Below are 20624 nucleotides of genomic sequence, written 5' to 3'. Positions count from 1 at the left end.
AGCCAGAGAAGAAGGGATGATTAGAAGAGGAAGGAAAGTGGATTGTACTCGCGTAGATCGTGAGATCCCACTCCCCTCTTCTTCTCCTTCCCTTTCTTCCCCTCTGTCACTCTTATTCTTCCGTCCGTATTTTATCCGTCTCCCCCCCCCCCTTCCCCCTCACCCCCCCCCCCCCCTCTCTCCTCCCACCGCCCACGTGCCAGGATCCCCCCTCACCGCGGTGCAAGCGGGGAGGAGAGAGGGCCGCGCTCTAATTGGCTATGGGCCGACTGCGGCACGTGCCGGAACGTCGTGACTCCCTCCCCCCTCCCTCTCTACCCCTCCCTCCTCCCTCTCCCCCTCCCTTCTATCCCCGCCCCAGTCAGCACCACACTGGGCTGCCAAAGACGCAGGGAGAAGGGATGAAGGGGAATGGAAAAGGAGGGGCGCAGGGATTTTGTGGAGGGACAAGAAGTAGACGTGGACAGAGGCAGTGACAACGTCCCCGGACGTTCAACCGAATTGAGAGGCCGTATGCACAGAGGCGAGATATATGGAGGACAGAAAGAGAGGGGCGATAATCGGGAAAAGACATCGGAAAACGAGGAGGAATGGAAAAAGAGAGACACATGGAGTGGGTGGCTGCACCCCAGGGGACTGTCACAATCCTCCTACACACACACACACACACACACACACGGACAGAGCCTGAACACACACCCTGCTGTTGAGGCAAAGACAATATAAATTTGCCATATGACAAATCTTCTAAACACAGAGGCTTGCCGGCAGCAGGTCCCCTGCATAGAATATATGTGTGTTTACATATGTGTGTGTGTGTGTGCGCGTGTGTGTTTGGGTGTGTGTGTACAGCACATGTCCAAAACACGTGCTCTATCTGCCAGACTTAATACTGCAATAGCTAACCACAACTCGTGTACGGTACGCACGCACACGCACACACACACATTAACCCACACACACACATCATAAAGTACCAAGACACTGCACACACTTTGATGTTTTTTTAAGTTGCATTGTGGGTGGCAGGATGACAGTTATGCATTAGCTGTTTATTCCAAAGCTGCTTGAGTGTTGGGCCGAATCGCACTGTCCCTGTTCCCGCGGATACATTAAGCACTCAATACGAATATATGTGCCAATATATGGTGTCTCGTGACTTACATTCTGAATGGTAAAGTGTATGGTGATGATAAAAGCATATTGGCTGACGCTTTAGTGTGTGTGTGTATGTGTGTGTGTGCACGTGTGTGTGTGTGTTTTATGGTCAGGCTTTTGGAAGGCCACTTGCCCCCCGTCCTGTGCCAGCCCCTTGCTGGTCTTTGTCAACTCGAAGAGCGGTGACAACCAGGGGGTCAAGTTCCTGCGCCGGTTCAAACAGCTCCTCAACCCTGCTCAGGTGTTTGATCTGGTCAACGGAGGTCCACACCTCGGGTGAGACACACACACACACATTGTCAATACTTTGGATTGTTGTTCGTATAATCGTTTTGCCGTGCAGATGCCTGACGGGATGTGTGTGTGTGTGTGTGTGTCTTCCGACGCGTCAGTCTTCGCCTGTTTCAGAAGTTTGACAACTTCCGCATCCTGGTGTGCGGAGGGGACGGAAGCGTAGGCTGGGTGCTGTCTGAGATCGACAAGCTCAGCCTCCACAAACAGGTAACGCACACTCACTCGCTCGCACGCACCCAGACAGGCACACTTTCGCAGGAGTGAGCTATCACACGGCGCACACACACACACACACACACACACACACACACACAGTGTATCTGTGGCCTAAGCGCCGGCTGGCCGTTTCGTCTCTGCCTTTGGCAAATCGCACGCGCACGCACACCAGCCGAGCACATTCAGCGATGCACGCCCGACCCTAACACTAAACCTTACTCCCGGTCATGTGTGTGCTGCGTGTGTGTGGCGGCAGTGCCAGCTGGGCGTGCTGCCCCTGGGCACGGGGAACGACCTGGCGCGCGTCCTGGGCTGGGGCCCGTCCTGCGACGACGACACCCAGCTGCCGCAGATCCTGGAGAAGCTGGAGCGGGCCAGCACCAAGATGCTGGACCGGTGGAGCATCATGACGTACGAGATCAAGATCCCGCCCAAGCACAGCTGCCCCTCCACGCCGGAGGAGGCGGGACACTGCCCGGTACGCACGCACGCTTAGACTGACGCACGCACACACACATAGTAGGCTTACACGTGCACACACACACACCCTCTTAGACTTACACACACACACACACCAGCACACACATACACAGACATAGTAGGCTTACACGTGCACACGCGCACACACTCTTAGACATACAAACACCTATACACACGTAGACTTTTAAGAAATACACACACAACAAGCATAGACGCACAGATACACACACGTAGACGTACATTACACACACGCGCGCGCGCGCGCTGGATGTCAAGTTTCACACCTGGCGCGTCTCTCTCCAGTTCCAGATAGCGTCCTACGAAGACTCAGTGGCGGCCCACCTCACCAAGATCCTCGACTCGGACCAGCACTCTGTGGTCATCTCCTCTGCCAAGTCAGTGTCTTTTGAGGCTTACTTATCTCATGGGCCGGCCTCCCCAGCGACCGTCCGAAGAACCGACTAACCCCCCCACTCCCCTTTCCCACCTCGGTTCTTTCCTTCCACACCCCCCTCCCCTCCCCTCTCCACTTTCCCCTATTCTTCTCCAGGATCCTGTGCGAGACGGTGAAAGACTTTGTGGCCAAAGTGGGGAAGACCTACGAGAAGAACCCCGACAACACGGAGGAGTCCGACACCATGTCGGTCAAGGTGAGCTCTCTTTCACCCCCCCCCCCCCACACACACACACACACATGCGGGTGAAGACACGCGCACACCAACCCTCCGCCCTGCCTCCCCGCCAGTGTGCCATCCTGAACGAGAAGCTGGACTCCCTCCTCCACACCCTGAACGCCGAGGCCCAGTGCCTGCCCCCGGCCTCCCTCTCCACGCCCCCCATCGTCGAGGAGGAGCGGGAGGACGACGACGAGGACGACGACGAGGACGACGAGGAGGAGGAGGCCAGCGAGGAGAGCCTGTCGGAGCTGAAGGGCAAGCTGGAGGAGGAGGAGACCGAGAAGGGCCCCTGCTCCCCTCGCCGGCCGGTCAAGCCCAGGGAGCAGCTGATGCTCAGGGCCAACAGTCTGAAGAAAGCCGTCAGGCAGATCATAGAGCAGGCCGTCAGAGGTAGGCCTCCCACACACACGCGCCGCGCACACGCACACACGAGCACCCAGGCTGCTTCCGCACACCGGACTGCAGACGGTTGAACTGACCGGAGACTCAAGGGACCTTTTAGATCGTCACCGACGCCTCCCGCGAGATCGGACGTCGAGAGAATGACCCGAGCCCGAGATCAAAAACGGGCTTTCCCGACTCCCCTCTCTCTCTCCCCCCACCGAATCCCTCTCTCCTCCCTCCCGTGCGTCCCCCTAGTGGTGGACGAGCAGAACGCGCACACGGAGGAGCAGGAGCTGGTGTCCCCGGTGGAGAGCCGGAAGGACCACGAGGAGGAGAACCGGGACAGCGAGAAAGACGAGGACACCAAGGAGCTGGAGACGCTGACATGTGAGTAGGCTGGACCTCCCCCCTCCACACGCCCCCCCCCCCCCCCGCATGCCCGCGCACGCTGCCACGAGCACCCGGCCGACCTTACACCCACCACTCCAAGCCTACTGTCGTCTTGAACGTGACTCTACTTCCCCTGAGTGAGAGCCTCTAAGCAATCTGGATGACGCTCTGTATTTCATGAAGCAGTAGCGTTTGTTAAGACAACCTTGCACTCTGGTAAATACACGGGACTTTCCCTATATGCGTGAGAGAGGTTTTGAATTTTATTTTGTTTTTTGGGGGGGGAGGGGGTAAAAATGTTATTAAATTGTTGACAAGAAGTGTTGCTACAAATGGCAACTTAAAACTTGACTGACAGGACACATGGTGACTAGAGTCACTGTCTGGTGGTTTCGCTCTGTCCATTAGATTAGGAGTCAGCTGCCCACAGCACATTTACCCCGGAGCAGCAAGATTGAGTTATCGCTGCTAATGTATGGGATCTGTGGACAGCTGTCGAGTCGAGCCCTGTGGATGCTAACCCTCTGAGTGGCTTGAGTTGCTCTTCCTGGAAATCAAAGAGGAAATAAAGGCTGCCATCTAGGGGGCGCTCGAAATACTACACCCTTGTCATGGAACAACACACACTGCTCTGGAACGAGCCAATGGAAACAGGGCTGACATGTGCACACTCTGTTTCCTGTCATAAATAAACAGAGGGATTTGTGTGAGACTTGCCATTAGGAAACCTTGACTCGAGTCCCCCAATATGAGGACTGGATTAGTCTCGTGTTTCCAGTCCTGTCTACCAGTTCAAATGACACCGAAGAAACTGATAAATAATGGATGTTTTACTCTGCTTACTATTTTAAAACCGTGCTGCAGTTTCAGCTGTGTGTGTGTGTGTCAGTGGAAGTGGCCGGTTGTGTGCACGTGTGTGCGTGCGTGTGTGCGTCCTGTAGGATATGTCTTGGTCTCTGGGACACAGCGTCTTGTTTATGGAAGCTGTTTTCAAGCAGTGGGAGGTCCTTCTCCCCCCCCCCCCCCCCCCCCCCCCCGTGTCTTTCCATCATCTCCTATATCTGTTCATTGCGTAAAAGTCTCCATAATAGCCTGACTATCTGTTTGTCTCTCTCTCCCCCCGCTCTCTCCTTCCTCAGCTGCTAAGAGTCCTTGTTCTCCTTCTGAGAGGAGGATCAGTAGGAGCACGCAGTCATGTGGCTCCTTCTCCATCACTCCCTTCACCACCAGCAAGGAGAACCTTCCGGTCCTCAACACACGCATCATCTGCCCTGGTAGGTACACACACACACACGCAAACACACATTTGTACACACACAGATGAGCAATCCCTGCACGCAAGTAGTAGAACTTCCTGGATATCTGTCTTACACGGTGTGTGTGTGTGTGTGTGTCTGCGTGTGTGTGTGTACAGGTCTGCGTGCTGGTCTGGCTGCCTCCATAGCAGGGAGCTCTATCATTAGTAAGATGCTGTTGGCCAACATTGACCCCTTTGGAGCCACGCCCTTCATAGATCCAGATCTGGACTCACTGTAAGCTCCCCCTCTCGCCTCCCTCTTAAACACCGCAACTGTTGCAGCAGCTCATGCGGGAGCCGTCACAGCTGAGCTTACCCACATTCAAAGATTGTTATGGTCAGTGACCTATGCACTTTGTAAGGCTCTCTCTCGGAAGTCGCTTTGGATAAAAGCGTCTGCTAAATGGATGCATGTAAATGTAATGTAAATGTAAAGAAGTACTACGAATTCCTAAAGTTGTACGTCAGAAGAGTATACTCCCACCGAACTTGAACGAATAGACTTCTCTTTGTGTGACGTCTCGCTGTATCCTCCCCCCTCTCTCTCTCGTTCCTTCGACCCGACAGCGAGGGCTACATGGAGAAGTGTGTGATGAACAACTACTTTGGCATCGGCCTCGACGCCAAGATCTCCCTGGAGTTCAACAACAAGAGAGAGGAGCACCCTGAGAAATGCAGGTCGGACGTTCCCCCCTTCGCCTCTCGCCCCTCTCCCTCTCCGCCCTCATCGTTCCCGCTTCGCCACCTCCCGTGCCTGGGTCACTTCAGGGTCTTCGGTCTGACAAATGAAGTGCATCAGTTTATTGTTCTGTTTGTCGGTTGCAGGAGTCGCACCAAGAACATGATGTGGTACGGGGTTCTGGGCACCAAGGAACTTCTTCAGAGAACCTACAAGAACCTGGAGCAGAAAGTCCAGTTAGAGGTGAGAACCTTTACCAGGGGGATTCCATGCAAGAGCACTCATGCGAACGAACCAATGCAAGAGGAATCCTAAAAGAGAATCCGTTCCAGAGGAACCTGTATAAGGGAACCCATTCAAGAGAACCACATATATAAGAACACAAACAACAGAACCCTACATGAAACGCACATACAAGAGAACCCATACTGTACAAGGGAGTCCATACTCCCAGTCAGACAGACAACTTCCTGTTGATCAAGCCTAACGTTGACCTCGTGTGTGCATCTGCGTGCGTGTCTGTGTGTACGTACGTGTGTGTGTGTGTGTCACAGTGTGATGGGCAGTACATCCCCCTGCCTAGTCTCCAGGGGATCGCAGTGCTCAACATCCCAAGCTACGCCGGCGGGACCAACTTCTGGGGCGGAACCAAGGAGGATGACGTGAGTACTCGCTCTAGAACACGGGTCTGGTGTTACCTATAGAGGAACAGAAGGAAACCGGGATGGGAGGGAGGGAGGGGAGGGAGGGAGGGAGGGAGGGAGGGAGGGAGGGAGGGAGGGAGGGAGGGAGGGAGGGAGGGAGGGAGGGAGGGAGGGAGGGAGGGAGGGAGGGAGGGAGGGAGGGAGGGAGAGAGAGAGGGAGAGAGAGAGAGAGAGAGAGAGAGAGAGAGAGAGAGAGAGAGAGAGAGAGGGAGAGAGAGAGAGAGAGAGAGAGAGAGACGATTGTTTGTTTGAGGCTCAGAGCACAAGGGCCTGTGGACAGACTGGACTGTTAGTTTGCTGGCTCTCTCACACAAACACATGAGACAGACACACTCACCATCCCTGAGATGGCCCCTGTTAGGTTACCTCTGTACATACAAACCCACTGTGTGTGTGTTTTGTGTGTGTGTGTTTGTGTGTCAGGCTGTTATGTAACTGTTGCATCGGAGCAGAGGAAGCTGGGATGCCTGTGAGCTGGGAGAGGACATTCAGTGGAACCAGTCCAAGACACACACACACACACACACATTTACAGACAAACACCACCCTGGATTCTCAGAGTAGGAAAGAAAGAACGCGAGTCCAGACGAGTGGCATTTACGTGTACTTCACACTCACCCCCACGTGAGGCGCTCTGAACACGTCTCTCAGGTCATGCTCCCTTCGATACGCTCCACCAGCTGCATACCGTGCGCTCGCGTTGCGTCTGAATAAACGAGCCTGGAGGGGTCTGAAGGGGGACTCGCCCCGGTGGCCCTCTGGTGACGTGAGTCTGTATTGCCGTCCAGTAAACATGCTGCTGGCAGGAAAACGGGAACGTCCACGAGCAGAGACAGTCTCACAGCCGCCGTGGGGAAACTGGTGATCGGACACGAAATAACCTTTTCAGCGTCTTCCTTTTCCTTCACTCTACCATATCCTGGTTATGACCAATACCAGGGCCATCGTCGAGCTCTCTACACTGTCACGACAAATGCTGAATGTCTACGAAGGCCACGGCATATGCTTACAGAATGCAAAACGAAGCCGTTGGATATCTTTGTACAGAGTACAATGTAACGCGGATCCTTTTTTTCTCGTGCAGATCTTCTGTGCGCCGTCGTTTGACGATAAGATTCTGGAAGTCGTCGCAGTGTTCGGGAGCATGCAGATGGCTGTGTCCAGAGTCATCAAGCTGCAGCATCACCGCATCGCACAGGCAAGGAAACGCAACACGCGTCCCTTAAATACACACACCACGCACGCGCACGCACACGTACAGATACTGAGAGGCAGACACGCGCACGCCCCACGTTCTGTCAGATACCGTCCGGCACACGCGAGCACGCAAGACTCGAGGACACGTTGGCACACAAGCCAGCGTTGAGCGTCTGTGTTTTCTGCGTCTCCTCAGTGTCGCACGGTGAAGATCACCATCTTGGGAGACGAGGGGGTCCCCATCCAGGTGGACGGGGAGGCCTGGATCCAGCCCCCCGGAGTCATCAAGATCCAGCACAAGAACCGAGCCCAGATGCTGACCAGGGACCGGGTGAGAGAGCTCGAGGGAGGGATGAGGAAGGGGGGAAAAGGGGGGGGGGGACGTGTGGAAGAAAGACATGGAAGGGGTTTGAGGGGGGGAGAAAAGGCGGGGAACGGAGAGAGGAATCGAGGGGGAGAAAGAGGGAAGCGAGACAACTGAGAAGACTTTACTGGCCTGAACTCAATATCAGCAGTACCTGGAGGTGTCCCCTTACCCCCCTTCTTCTATCCTCTCTGTGTGTGTGTGTGTATGTGTGTGTGTGTGTGTGTCCAGGCATTCGAGAACACCCTGAAGTCATGGGAGGATAAACTGAAGTATGACAAGCCCCCCATCCGCCCCCACCTCTACCCTCAGCAGTCTGTTGACCTGGCAACAGAGGAGGAGGCTGCCCTCATACAGCTGTGTGCCCGTGCTGCCGAAGAGCTCATCACCAGGTACCCACACGCACACACACACACACACACACACCTGCACACACACAAACAAATACACAGACACATTAACTGCTCTCCCAATCAGAGGTAGGTTTGTTGTCCTATGACCTCACCCATGTGTCCAATCGCAGGATCTGTGAGGCAGCCAAGACCAATGGGCTTCTAGAACAGGAGCTGGCTCACGCTGTCAACGCCTCCTCTCACGCCATCAACAAGACACACCCCAAGTTCCCAGAGGTCAGTGCTACCCATTGCTCAGCTCCCAGCCAGGATGCGGGCATGTGTCTGTGTTTACGACCAAGCAGATAGCGCTGGTGGGGCTTGTGAAACCTGCTAACAATGTGCGTACGTGTGTGTGTGTGTGTGTTTGTCGCGTGCAGAGTTTGACCAGGAACACAGCTATAGAGGTGGCCAGTAACGTCAAAGCCCTCCACAACGAGACAGAGTCACTGCTGGTGGGCCGAGTCTCTCTGGTGAGTCTCTCCTTTTAGCATGACTCCAGTGAGTCTCTCCTTCAGCATGACTCCAGTGAGTCTCTCCTTCAGCATGACTCCAGTGAGTCTCTCCTTCAGCATGACTCCAGTGAGTCTCTCCTTCAGCATGACTCCAGCGAGTCTCTCCTTCAGCATGACTCCAGCGAGTCTCTCCTTCAGCATGACTCCAGTGAGTCTCTCCTTCAGCATGACTCCAGTGAGTCTCTCCTTCAGCATGACTCCAGTGAGTCTCTCCTTCAGCATGACTCCAGTGAGTTTCTCCTTCAGCGTGACTCCAGTGAGTCTCTCCTTCAGCGTGACTCCAGCGAGTCTCTCCTTCAGCGTGACTCCAGTGAGTCTCTCCTTCAGCATGACTCCAGCGAGTCTCTCCTTCAGCATGACTCCAGTGAGTCTCTCCTTCAGCATGACTCCAGTGAGTCTCTCCTTCAGCATGACTCCAGCGAGTCTCTCCTTCAGCATGACTCCAGTGAGTCTCTCCTTCAGCATGACTCCAACGAGTCTCTCCTTCAGCATGACTCCAGTGTTTCCAGTTTGCGAATCTGTCCGAAGGAGAGCCAACGTTGACTCAAGTTGCACTGAGCCAGGACAGTGTACGTGTTGATTGTGGACTACAAATACAGTGAGAAACACATACGAAGGTCTTGTTTGTGCCCCCCCCCCCGCCCCTTCGTAGCAACTGGAGCCCACGGACGAGGAGGCGCTGTCCGGCGCTCTGCAGAGTGTGGAGATGGAGCTGGCCAAGTTGGGAGAGATCCCCTGGCTCTACCACATACTGCAGCCCAACGACGAGGAGGTAAGGACACAAACACACACTCTGAGGAACACCCACACACTTCCGCTCACATACACGCCTATACACACACACACACACAAATGCTCTCTCTCTTGCTCTTTCTCTCTGTCTCTTTCCTTGCCTCTCCTAAGCACACATACACCCACACTCTAACACACACACACACACACACACACACACACACTGACTGACTGAGCTGTGTGCCCCAGGAACACTCTCTGGAGTATGGCAAGAGGAACAGCCGCAGTAGCATGTTCCGAATTGTGCCAAAGTTCAAGAAGGAGAAAGCCACTAAGAAGACCAGCCCCCAGTCAGGTAAGAGGGGGTCTCCTGACACACACGCACACACACACACACGTTGGCAAACATGTGTAGGATACTCGTACGTGTTATGTTTGTGTTCGGCTAAGACCGCTGTGGAATCCATCCTTCACAGTCACAGTATCCAAACGAATGTCACCTATGAACAGCACACATTGTAACATCCTGGAATGAGCTGTGGAGGACGTGTCCTGTCCAGGGAGTGTCTCTGTGGTGTGATGTCCCCTGGTCCCCAGTCTGACCCAGCCATCCATGAGCACCCCTCTTCCCTCTGTTCATGGTCTCATCCACCTGTCCACTCATGCACAGCAGGCACAAACCAAGGCTACAGGCAGGGACCAGCCCAAAGCCACACATGAACGAAGCAGGAACCAAAAATGCTGTGATAGGGCCTGTGAGCTCATCCCGGTTCAACAGTACACTGATGTGAAACGGGTCAATACTTGTCTCTTCATGGTGAATGTGCAGTATGGACAGAATGTCAGACTTGACACCAAGTTGGATGGAAGCATCACAATGTGGTTGGAGTATCAAACTTTCAGACGGCAGGCAATTCCCATTCAGCCGTCCTATAAAGGGGAGCGTTTATTGGTCTAGGTTTGGGTTCAGAGCAGATGTTGACTGGGTGGGCCGTTCCTGTAGGTTGCACAGGCTTCCGCCTCCCTCTTTATCCTACTTCCTGTCTGTGCTCTGATTGGTGGATAACCCGCATGCCCTCAGCCTCTCTGGAACGCCATTGGCCAGCACCTTGTTCTGACAACCTCTGGCCCGTGTTAACCCTGTTTCCGCCATCTGCTGCCGCCACTCCTCTTCCTCCTTCCCTCCCTCTCTTCCTCCCCTCTCTGGCTCGCCTCTTTTCTCTTCATCACCCAAACAGTGACTTATCCTGGTGTTGTCTTTTGGCCTGACGTGACACCGAAATGTGTGGTTGCATATATCCATGTCTCTCACCGAAGGAGCACTGCCTTGCTTAAAGAGACGCCATTCAGAGAGCGGGTGGTGTGCGTACGTGCGTTTGTGCGTCCGTGTGTGTGTACTCTGTGTGTGTGTGTGTGTGTGTATTGTGTGTGTGTGTGTGTGTGTGTGTACTCTGTGTGTGTGTGCACTATGTGTGTGTGTGTGTGTGTGTACTCTGTGTGTGTGTGTACTATGCGTGTGTGTGTGTGTACTCTGTGTGTGTGTGTGTGAGTGTGCGTGCGTGGCCCGCTGAGCACCTCTCTGCTCTGCTCCGTGTGTAGTGGAGAGGTGGGGCACAGAGGAGGTGGGCATCTGGCTGGAGCAGCTGAGCCTGGGGGAGTACAGAGACAGCTTCACCCGCCACGACATCCGAGGCTCCGAGCTCCTCCACCTGGAGAGAAGGGACCTGAAGGTACGCACGCACGCGCACACGCGCTCACACCTCCCCCCTCCTCCCCTTTCACCCACTTGATCCCGCTCCCAGGTCGACTCTTTCCTTCCGCCTCCGGTTTTTCTCTCTCTTTCTGTCTGTCTCTCTCTCTCTCTATGTCTCTCTCTCTTGACTGTGTCTCCGTCTGTCTCTGGTTCCTCTTGCTTGTTGTCCGTCTCCCCGTTTGCTCCCGTGTGCTGCGCTGCTCTGCTTGGCTTCCTCCGCGCGACTGTTGCTTGGTTGCCCGGAGACCGTGACTCACTAACTCACCCTCAGTCTCCACCGGGTGGTTGGGGGGGGGGGGGGGGGCATGGGAGGGCGATGGGGGAGGGCCGGGAGATGGGGGGGAGGGGCCAGGGACGAGGTTATTGGTCAGGATGGGCGGATGTGCCAGCGCCGCTGTTGGGCAGGAGCCCAGGGGACGGCCCTGCTGTCCGGATACACTGCGGCAGGGGTGTGAGGGGGGGGGGGGGCGGGGCTTCTGGGGATGGGGGCCCGCCTGGCCGAGAGAGGGAACAAGGCCCCCCCAAGGGAGGACGAGACTCGCTAAGACCCATTCGATGGTGATCAGGCTCCAGGTGACTATATTGCACTGTGGCCTGTGAAAATTCAAACTCTGTACATACAAGAACATTCAACTGAGTCCGTCTCTTCTAAAGGTCTGGTGAGGGCAGAGGGGGGGGGGGGGGCTAGAGAATGTACCCGCTCGGAAGTGTGGAGCAAGAAAACAAACATACACACCCCACATGTAGCGTACAGATTGAGAGGCCACACATACCTTGGACTGTGCCCGTGTTTCTCTGTTTGTGTTCCCCATTCCAACCTCTGTCCCTCCATATACACGTGAGATGGCTCCAAATACCTCCGCAGCTCGTCTTGTAAGCTGTTTATGAACCCCACTGCATTGCAGCCGTGCGCAGGGACGTTTCTCTCTGCCAGGCGCCCGGCTTCATGTCCTAGCCACCGCAAGGTCAAGGGGTCAAGTCGTTCATAAATGCTCTACAAGCAAACATTTCCCATCAAGTGGCTCCTGCTCACGTTGTCCTCCAAGCCAGGCCGGGTCTCAGCAGGACAGAGATTGTGCGGAGATTCGAGTCAGCTACAGTTAGCCGGTCCTTTAACCGTATGTGCTGTATGCGTGTTGGCACATTACAGCATATGGAAAACGAATGCACAACTTGTCACACATACAATCTGTGCACACTTGATGGTCTTAAAGGACTGGTCAATGGATGAACAAAATCGTTTCAGTAAAAGTAACACTGGTAGACGTTCTAGTGCAACGTGGGAAGCATGTTCCTTACGTTATTATAGTCTGGGATTTGCAGGACAACTTGAGTCAGCACAGCACCTGTCCTAGGCTTGGGCCCACGACGAGCATCCATACCGGTGTGGTGTGTGCGGTTTGTGATGTAAGCTGTCTTCTGTGTGTGTGTCTCTGTCTGGGTCTAGCGTAGGCGTCGCTCTGGATAGGATGTGCGCTGACTGTCCCCCCTCTCACCCCTCCCCAGGATCTGGGGATATCGAAAGTGGGTCATATGAAGAGAATTCTCCAGGGAACTAAGGACCTTGCCAAGACCACCTTTAGTGACCTCTAATGCGGGCACAGATGAATCCGGAGAGGGGGAAAACGCCCGTCATCCACCACAGAAGAAGAGTGTGGGGACTCCTAAGACAGCGGAAGTGAGAATTAAGTATGCAACGATCGATGGACCTGATCCATCTGTCGAGAGAGCTTTAGAGAGGCGGAGAACCGAAGGTTTCTGTGTGGCATTGTGTGTGTGTGGTGCCAAAATGTTGGTCTGCTGAAGTGCATAGGTCTTAGGAAGTCGTGGATCTTTACTAAAAGCCATTCCTGACACATTTCTATTCATGGCACAATCAGGTATGCAACTAAATTGCCATTAACAGTTGGTTTGCCTCCTGACCTCGTAGACGGCCGAGTCGTAAGTAGCAAAACCAGGACTTCCATGAGTGTTCCCATGTGGGTTTAGTGTACAGGGCAGTATACAGTAGTTCAGTGGCGTTCAGTGCTGTGTGGCTTTGTGAATGCTGCCTGACGCACTGCTTAACAGTAGGTGGTTAAAGACGTTAAGCGTAGTGAGGGGGTCTCCAGGAAACAGTGAGATGGGAGTGCATGCCACGCTCGCTCCTCGAGTTTGAATATCTGTTTTCTTTGCATGATCGGTGTCTTGATTTGTGTGTACAAAATAACACTTGAACAAGTTTCTTTTTTTTTTTCTTTTTTTTTTATGACTTAAGTATTATTATTATGCCATTTGTTACTACTGAAAGCATTATTTTGATTTAAATCTTTTTACTCTTTTATTTATTGGTTTGCATGATCATTCTGTATCAAGGATGTGCCATATTTTCAAAGTCATATAATGTAAAAAAAAAGTGCTTAAGGAAATCATAAGAACTTTAAATGCAGTTGGTAGATGAGTTATGAGTATTAGGAGTTTCTAATGGTCTATTGCTGACAACTTTGTTGACTTAAAATCAGTACCAAAGTGAATGTCCAGGACACTTCCAAAGTTCCACTTGTAGATTTGTAGTGGAGGATTAGTAGATAATGTAATAGTTACTTCAAGTTGGTAGTACCCATAGGTATATCAATTGCAGTGAGTTAATTAGGATTCAATTTAATAGGAAAGGTTGTTTTAACAAAGTCATTTTAGGAGCAATATACTTAATAGGCACTTTTTCCAGTGCAGATCCTCATGTCATTAGTTATAAGTAGTCATTCACATCAGTTTATTAAGCAATTTTACAGTTAATATTTGACACAACAACACTAGTGGGGATACAAGATACATATTGGTTTGGTAGGATATGATTATGGAGTGTAGGTTTTGTTGCACAGAGTAAAAAAAAGAAAGCGCTGTTCATGTAACACTTTTCTCTGTAGTTCCTGTAATTTTGGTGGCATTACAGGGTATATTTGTATATGTGATGCTAAGGTTTATATACAATCTATAACCAGTGTATACATACAGTACTCCGTTAGTAGCTGTTCTAGACAAATGCCTTTGTAGGTCGCTGACAAGATATGCAGTGTCAACAGCTAACACATTGATCGTGTACAATATATTGCACCAGATTATTAATTCTTCGTTTGAATCTCTTGTACATGATAATGATGTTGTATTCCAATGAAGGTGCAATGTTGTTGTTGTTGTTTCATATGGGTTTCCATTCCCTGGAGCTCTCGGACGCAGTGTTTCTCCTTGAGGAAAACGGATTGATGGCTTTGTACATGCGCTCCTACTTGTGATGATAATGACAGTGATGTGAAGATGAGGATGAACCCGTAGACGTGGTTTTAAACGAAACAGCTTTTCATACTGACTCAGAATTCTTCCAGCCGCTCACCACATACATTTCACTCTTTCCTCAGTGCTTCCAGGACGAGGTCCTCGAAACAGGGCCGTAGATTGGTTCGTGTGTACAACAAGAACAGGCAAAGCTCCGTGTTTGTGCTGACTATGTGTCTGAGTGCATCTATGTCAGTAATGTACCTGGCATATCAGGCACTATATGCTGCTTATCATTGATTGGTCAATCTGTGTTATCACTTAATGAGATCGTTTTTTTTCCATGACGCAAGCAATCATGACACTATCTTTGAAAACGTTATATTTGTTCTGGCCCAAATTCTATTTTTTCTTCTTCAAATGGAAAGATTAAATATAGGGTGTAATGTATTGCCAGATGTCACATGATAAAAGGACTGTAAGCGTTACCTAGTTTATTCCACCAGAGGACGCCATATCACGTGTCCGTCCTCAGTTCCCCACTGTAGATAGCCACCACGCTAATCTGCCCACGTTGATTTAATACTCATGTTTCTCTCAATCCTAAATGCTCATGTAACGGTGGCACCCTTCCCTCACCTGTGCGTTGAAATCATATGGCGTGTCAACAACACAGAATGTTTTTATCCCACGGTAAATGAAGAACTCTCAATTACATCACAATATGAATTGCATACCAAAGATATGAATTGAACATACTGCTGATTTTCCGTTTTATTTACTTTCTACACTTTCTATTTTAAATGGTTTGCCAAAATGGTTATCGGAAAACCCTGTCCACCCATTGCACCACTGTCTGGCGAGAAGTCTTGTGGTCTTTGTGTGTTTTTGTCTTTAAGTGGTCATTTATACAGGATGGTTTCATGGACATGGATAACTGAGATTGAATTAGGGTCTCACTACAGTACAAAATCATGAATTTGATATGGTCCCTGTTTTAGCTTACTGTATTCTACTGTTTTACCAAATGTTGACAAATCTGGGTCAGTGCAATGTAGTGTTGGCTTGTCAGTGTGTTCATTTATCTCAGTCTGTGAAATCATTCTAACTATGTGCTTTAATCTGAGTAACAGATCACCTCTTTACTGACTGCCTCCTCCTGTAGTAACAGTGGTCATCAAGATTCACTGCAATTTAAGATCCATCCTCATCATAAACTGAATGGAATATTCTGTTCAATTTCTGATGGACCTGTGTCAATATGTCTGTAATGCAGCAGTGTGTGTGTGCGGGTGTGTGATTGCGTGTGTGTGTGTCTGTGTGTGTGTGCATGCTCTCCCTGTCCTTGTGTCCTGAAAAGTGTCTGCCTGGCTCTGTAGGAGGGTATTTGACTCCCGTACCCAGGTAAAGGAAAGCTTGAGTTTCCCAATCCTGGTTGAAGTTGCTCTTAGGAACTGGTCTGGTTCAATATGTGACCTCAAATCAGTGTATTTGTACAACTTCATCCTATTCTGAGTTTTCCAATGGTGTAGATAATGCTGCAAACTGCCTGGTTTTTCCAAACCAAACAAACCCACACCAGGGCCTCTTAGGATGAGGTACCCAGTAGTCATGGATTCTTCTAACATGGTGGGATAGAAGTGAGTTTCATTTGTTTACATTATGTTTACAATGGCACAGTTTTAATTTGTAAGAATTCTGTAGGTATAAACAATATTTACATATTTATTGCCTAAGGTTTCATGATATGATGTGTATTGTGTTTCATCTTTGGAATATAATGTTACAGCTGTCATCTGTATTCATATCTGGATGAATTTGGTAAAGTAGTTGGTAATTTTGTATGACTACTAAGTGACTGTTTTCTGTGCCTTTTTATGGTTAGAATGCATGGTTAACTATTTATTACAATATTGAAGTCACTGAGATGTGTATTTTTGTATTCTGACTAAATAAATTGTTCAACTTTGTTGTACATTTGTAGGTGCCTTAAAAAAGGCTACCAGTTCATATCTTCCTTCTTCAATAAAACATGAATGCTTACAGTACATGATGTGTCATTTATAGTTTGTTATAGATACAATAGTTTCAGATCCATAGATACTATGTGGCCCACTTGTTAGTTTACAATTGATTAGCTAAAGACAACTGTACAGTGATATTAATAATATCATTCATGCCACAGTCCAGGTGTCACGATGTGAGGTGCGGTTGGACCCAAATGCAGGGGAGTCGGCAGGCATTGTCAAACAAAGGGTTTAATACTCAACAACTGGGACACAGAGAGGGTAACACGCAGCGACAAAGGGTAATGCTAAGACAAAGACTGGACACAAAACGAGAACGTAAATACACAGAAACAAACAAGACACAGGTGGACACAATGAAACTAACGAGAACTCAACGAGACACAGGTGAAGAACCAGGTGACTCCCTGACTTGTCCTAATCCTACCCATCACACAAGTTAAAAAAAAATCCTTCTCTTATTGGCTATCAGACATTTTATGTGTTTGTTGGGTGAATCTATGGTATTTCATTTGAAAACAGGCCCATGGTAACAGCTGAATTAAAGAGTGATAGGTTATAATCAATACGGTGACCATTACATTTTATAAGAACAACAATATTGTAGCTTTTGTCAACTTTATTTAACATGTTGCAGTGTTTCATAGTTTATTTCTACCCTAGAACAAGATTATGATGACAGACCATTCATATCACTCTGTGTGATATATTCATTATGTTTGAGCCTTGCGCTTCCTGTACCACAGCAATACAAGTAGCAACACATTCACCTCGTCATCCGACAACAACAACACTCCGAATGCTAAGTGCACGAAACTGCCATTTTTAATCTTCCTGTAAGGCCTGCCAGGGGACTGTCGTTTTTAAGGAGTGACTTAGTTGCAGCGTGAGGCAGCACACAGCTGGTAGGGCATGGGCCCATGTGTGATACCTATCTGATATTCCAAGCTTGGGGTGGTGCCGGGAGGAGCGGAGAAGGTGAACTCCTGGAGGAGGGAGGTGAAGAAGAGGAAAAGCTCCATCCTGGCCAGCTGTTCCCCCGGGCACACTCTCTTACCTGGGATGGAGGTACCAAAGACAGAGCAAGAATTCACAAACCAGCACTCCACGATCGCCACATCATGTCTAAGATGTTCATGACAGACATAAATGCACTGTGATGTCAAGGATGCTGAATAGAGAAGTGGGTGATATTTGGCATAGGTATTCTCCGTGCATCAAGTGCAAGCTGTGGCCAAACTGTATCGAGGAAATACTGTTGATTTACCTGCAGAAAATGGGAGGAAGGCATCTCTTCGTCTGAATTTGCCGTCTGTGTCCAGGAAGTGTCCCGGGTTGAACGTATTCGGGGTCTCCCACTCGCTTTCATCGAACAGGACAGATGTGAGGGTGCCCGCAACCAAAGTGCCCTTAGGACAACATCACAAAATGCTGTGTCACTGAATATTTCAGGCATGGTAAAACATTTCCTGTCACAGGTCCATCCCAAATGTCTGTCTGACCTTTGGGATGGTGTATCCACCCAGCTGAGTGTCCTTGGTGGCCATGCGAGATACATTGAGGGGTATGATATTTCCTATTCTCTGGATCTCGTGGATGACCGCATCCGTGTAGGGCATGTTGTCCCTGTCTGCAACGGAGACTGGGCGTGACGAGCCAACCACAGCGGCAATCTCTCTCTGGACCTTTTCTACGCAGGGATACGGAATGGCAGGATGTGATGTCAGCACAAGCAATACAGAAACGGGGCCATGATGTGACGCGTGAACGCCTTTTCAAGCACGCACACACACACACACTGATATCATCCTTAAATACAGACACACGCACACACAAACACATACGATAAATAACAGTATCGTAAGAGGTGATGGGGGGGGTGGGTTAGTCACTGGAACACATACCTTGAATGTCTGGGTATTTGATCATATAGAGCAGTCCCCAGTACAAAGTAGTGGAGGTGGTCTCTGTCCCAGCCACAAACAGATCCAGAGTGCAATAAATCAAATTTTCTAAGTCGAACCCAGACTCTGAGTCATCCTTGAACTTTGAAAAAAAAAGAGGACATTTTGATAAATTATGAAACATATACTATCAAGGTGAACAATTCGAAGCGTGTGCACTTGGATCAATTTAAAGAGAACTAATCAAGGATTAAAACAAAGTCGATAAAACACCTTCTCAATCTCCTTCACAAAACAGTCGATGAAGTCCCTGGGACAGGACGGGTCGTAGCCCTCACTGTGCTCCTCAATCTTAACCTTTATGAAGGCGATGACCTTCTTCCAGTGGGAAAAGATCTTCTGGTGCGGTCCAGGGACTCGTCTCATGATGGCCGGAAACAGGTTGTACAGCTGCAGACATTCAACCTTGTGTGAGTTCTTTAATACTAGATGTTCACTGCGCTTTGTAGCTGAGATGAATTTGGTTACTTTGCAATGTGGCTAGGAAATACAAACTGTTCCTTGACTCTGACCACTGACATAATGTAAGACCTGACACTTCTGATCCTTGACTTGGTGAACGTTATATTGGTGAACGTTACCTATTGTAAATTTATTTGGATGAAAGCGTTTGCTAAATGGATGAAACGGAAACAATACATTTGATAAACACACCTAAGAATGAAAGCAAATACATTTAAAAGTAAGAGATTAAATGGTTCTACCAGAGCCCATATGGATCCTTCCAACTGAATTGCCTCATTGATGATCTTCAGGAGGGTTTGGAACTCCTTGTCACTGTACTCAAACCGGTCCCCAAACACCAGGCAGCAAATCACATTTGAGACAGCGTTGTTCATTAGGAACTGGGGATCAAATGGTTTACCTTAAAAAAACAAACAAACAAAACTGGAATTCATAATACAGAAAGCGTATCGTTGAAACCTTAAAAAATCCACCCATCTATATGATGTATGTATTACTAGTATATATACACAAAACATTCATATCATTTTCAAGGTCATATTCAAAGTTGATAAGTGATGAAGTTTCAAGGCGGCAAATAAACACATATTTCACCCATTATTCCAAATACCTTTTTCACCCATTATTGCCTCATTCAAACATTGGCATTCGGTTTGAATAGAAGGCTCCAATGTTTTTTTGCCCAGTCCAAAGTTCCTCAGAGTGGAGAGGGCAAATCTCCTCTGTTGTTTCCACGTATTTCCATTAGACATAACAATACCTGAAGGTGATATCACAGAGTCATCTCTACGTAACAAAGCAGATGTCAAATTGAATTATTCCAATCACAACATGTTGACCTGACCACAGCTGTGTAATTACACTTACCTCGGTTTCCAATAATATCATCAAATAAGGGTATTGTCGGCCGGTCCGCAAAGTTTTCACCATTTTGAACCAAGGCCTCTTTCACAAGCTTATGTCCGTTCACAATGACCCATGGTTGTCCTATACGGAGGCTGAAAATCTTTCCATATTTCTTAGAGAACTGACAAGAAAATAAATAAATATCATGACATGACTAATATCCTGGAATACTTTTTTAGTAAAGGTTATATATTTGAGGTTATACAGGATTGACCATAAGGCATACCTCATCAAATTGAAGATGAAGTCTTGAAGAATCAAGTCGATGTAAGTCTCCAATAAAAGGCAGATAAAAAGGTCCGGGGGGGAAATTCTTTGGAGCTTTGTTTTTGATTAAGTTTGTAATCAAAAGGAAAATGCATATAAAAACTAAAATACTTGGAATGTCCAGCCATTCTGTAAGTGTTGAGCTCAGAGACATCTTTATTCAGCTCTAAGAACGGACTGGTTGAAAAGGATTCTATTGGGTTATGTCAGCAGGTTTCTGAACTATGTATTATATTATTGCATAAGTCTTCTTTCTGTCATGTCATGTTTCACCACGTGATTAGGCGTGTGCTGTGTACTTCTAGTCCATAGATCATGCTTCAGTTCACAGCCTTTCTCCTATTGTGGTGTTTACTTTCCAGCCTCACTTCACTCCAGCCTCAGATGTTTCCTCTCAAGACACAGGAAACATAAAATAAATAATGTTTTTAATGAAAAACGTTTTATTTTTCTTGTGTGTCTATGTGTATCTGTCTTTTTTTGTGTACAGTTTGAGAAAAGAACAATGTCT

At 49.2% G+C, this 20624-nt stretch overlaps 2 protein-coding genes across 7 annotated transcripts in view; one reads left to right on the top strand and one right to left on the bottom strand.

Annotated features, from left to right (window-relative positions):
- The window catches only part of dgkh (diacylglycerol kinase, eta), a 41118-nt gene extending 24586 nt beyond the window's left edge, over positions 1–16532 (top strand). For 3 of the 5 annotated variants that reach the window (XM_084688095.1, XM_084688091.1, XM_084688094.1), the window contains 21 exons: positions 1272–1434; positions 1551–1659; positions 1925–2146; positions 2452–2543; positions 2699–2798; positions 2894–3215; positions 3465–3596; positions 4739–4873; positions 5014–5131; positions 5464–5574; positions 5722–5818; positions 6130–6237; positions 7364–7477; positions 7673–7807; positions 8072–8232; positions 8364–8469; positions 8613–8705; positions 9400–9519; positions 9729–9834; positions 11079–11209; positions 12739–16532. In XM_084688095.1, the coding sequence (XP_084544221.1) occupies positions 1272–1434; positions 1551–1659; positions 1925–2146; positions 2452–2543; positions 2699–2798; positions 2894–3215; positions 3465–3596; positions 4739–4873; positions 5014–5131; positions 5464–5574; positions 5722–5818; positions 6130–6237; positions 7364–7477; positions 7673–7807; positions 8072–8232; positions 8364–8469; positions 8613–8705; positions 9400–9519; positions 9729–9834; positions 11079–11209; positions 12739–12825 (2762 nt within the window). In that variant the 3' untranslated portion in view covers positions 12826–16532. The other 2 variants (XM_084688092.1, XM_084688093.1) reach the window with 2 other exon arrangements.
- Positions 16533–16724: 192 nt separating this feature from the next.
- LOC146234177 (cytochrome P450 2J2-like) lies at positions 16725–20306 on the bottom strand. 2 transcript variants are annotated; one of them, XM_084688097.1, is made up of 9 exons: positions 20073–20306; positions 19808–19967; positions 19551–19700; positions 19180–19340; positions 18689–18865; positions 18416–18557; positions 18014–18201; positions 17779–17920; positions 16725–17568 (listed from the first exon to the last, which is right to left on the bottom strand). In XM_084688097.1, exons 1-9 carry the CDS (start codon positions 20265–20267, stop codon positions 17387–17389), a joined length of 1497 nt encoding a protein of 498 aa, XP_084544223.1. In that variant the 5' UTR covers positions 20268–20306; the 3' UTR covers positions 16725–17386. The 2 variants fall into 2 exon arrangements, with proteins under 2 accessions (XP_084544223.1, XP_084544224.1); XM_084688098.1 differs by lacking the exons at positions 19551–19700; positions 19808–19967; positions 20073–20306 and having other exon boundaries at positions 19180–19338.
- Between the last annotated feature and the right edge of the window lie 318 nt (positions 20307–20624).

The sequence above is a fragment of the Hypomesus nipponensis genome, chromosome 23, assembly GCF_054491055.1.
Source record: "Hypomesus nipponensis isolate SF chromosome 23, ASM5449105v1, whole genome shotgun sequence".
NCBI lineage: Eukaryota > Metazoa > Chordata > Actinopteri > Osmeriformes > Osmeridae > Hypomesus > Hypomesus nipponensis.
The sequence above is the reverse complement of the archived record's forward strand: the minus strand, read 5'-3'. Positions and strand labels throughout refer to the sequence as shown.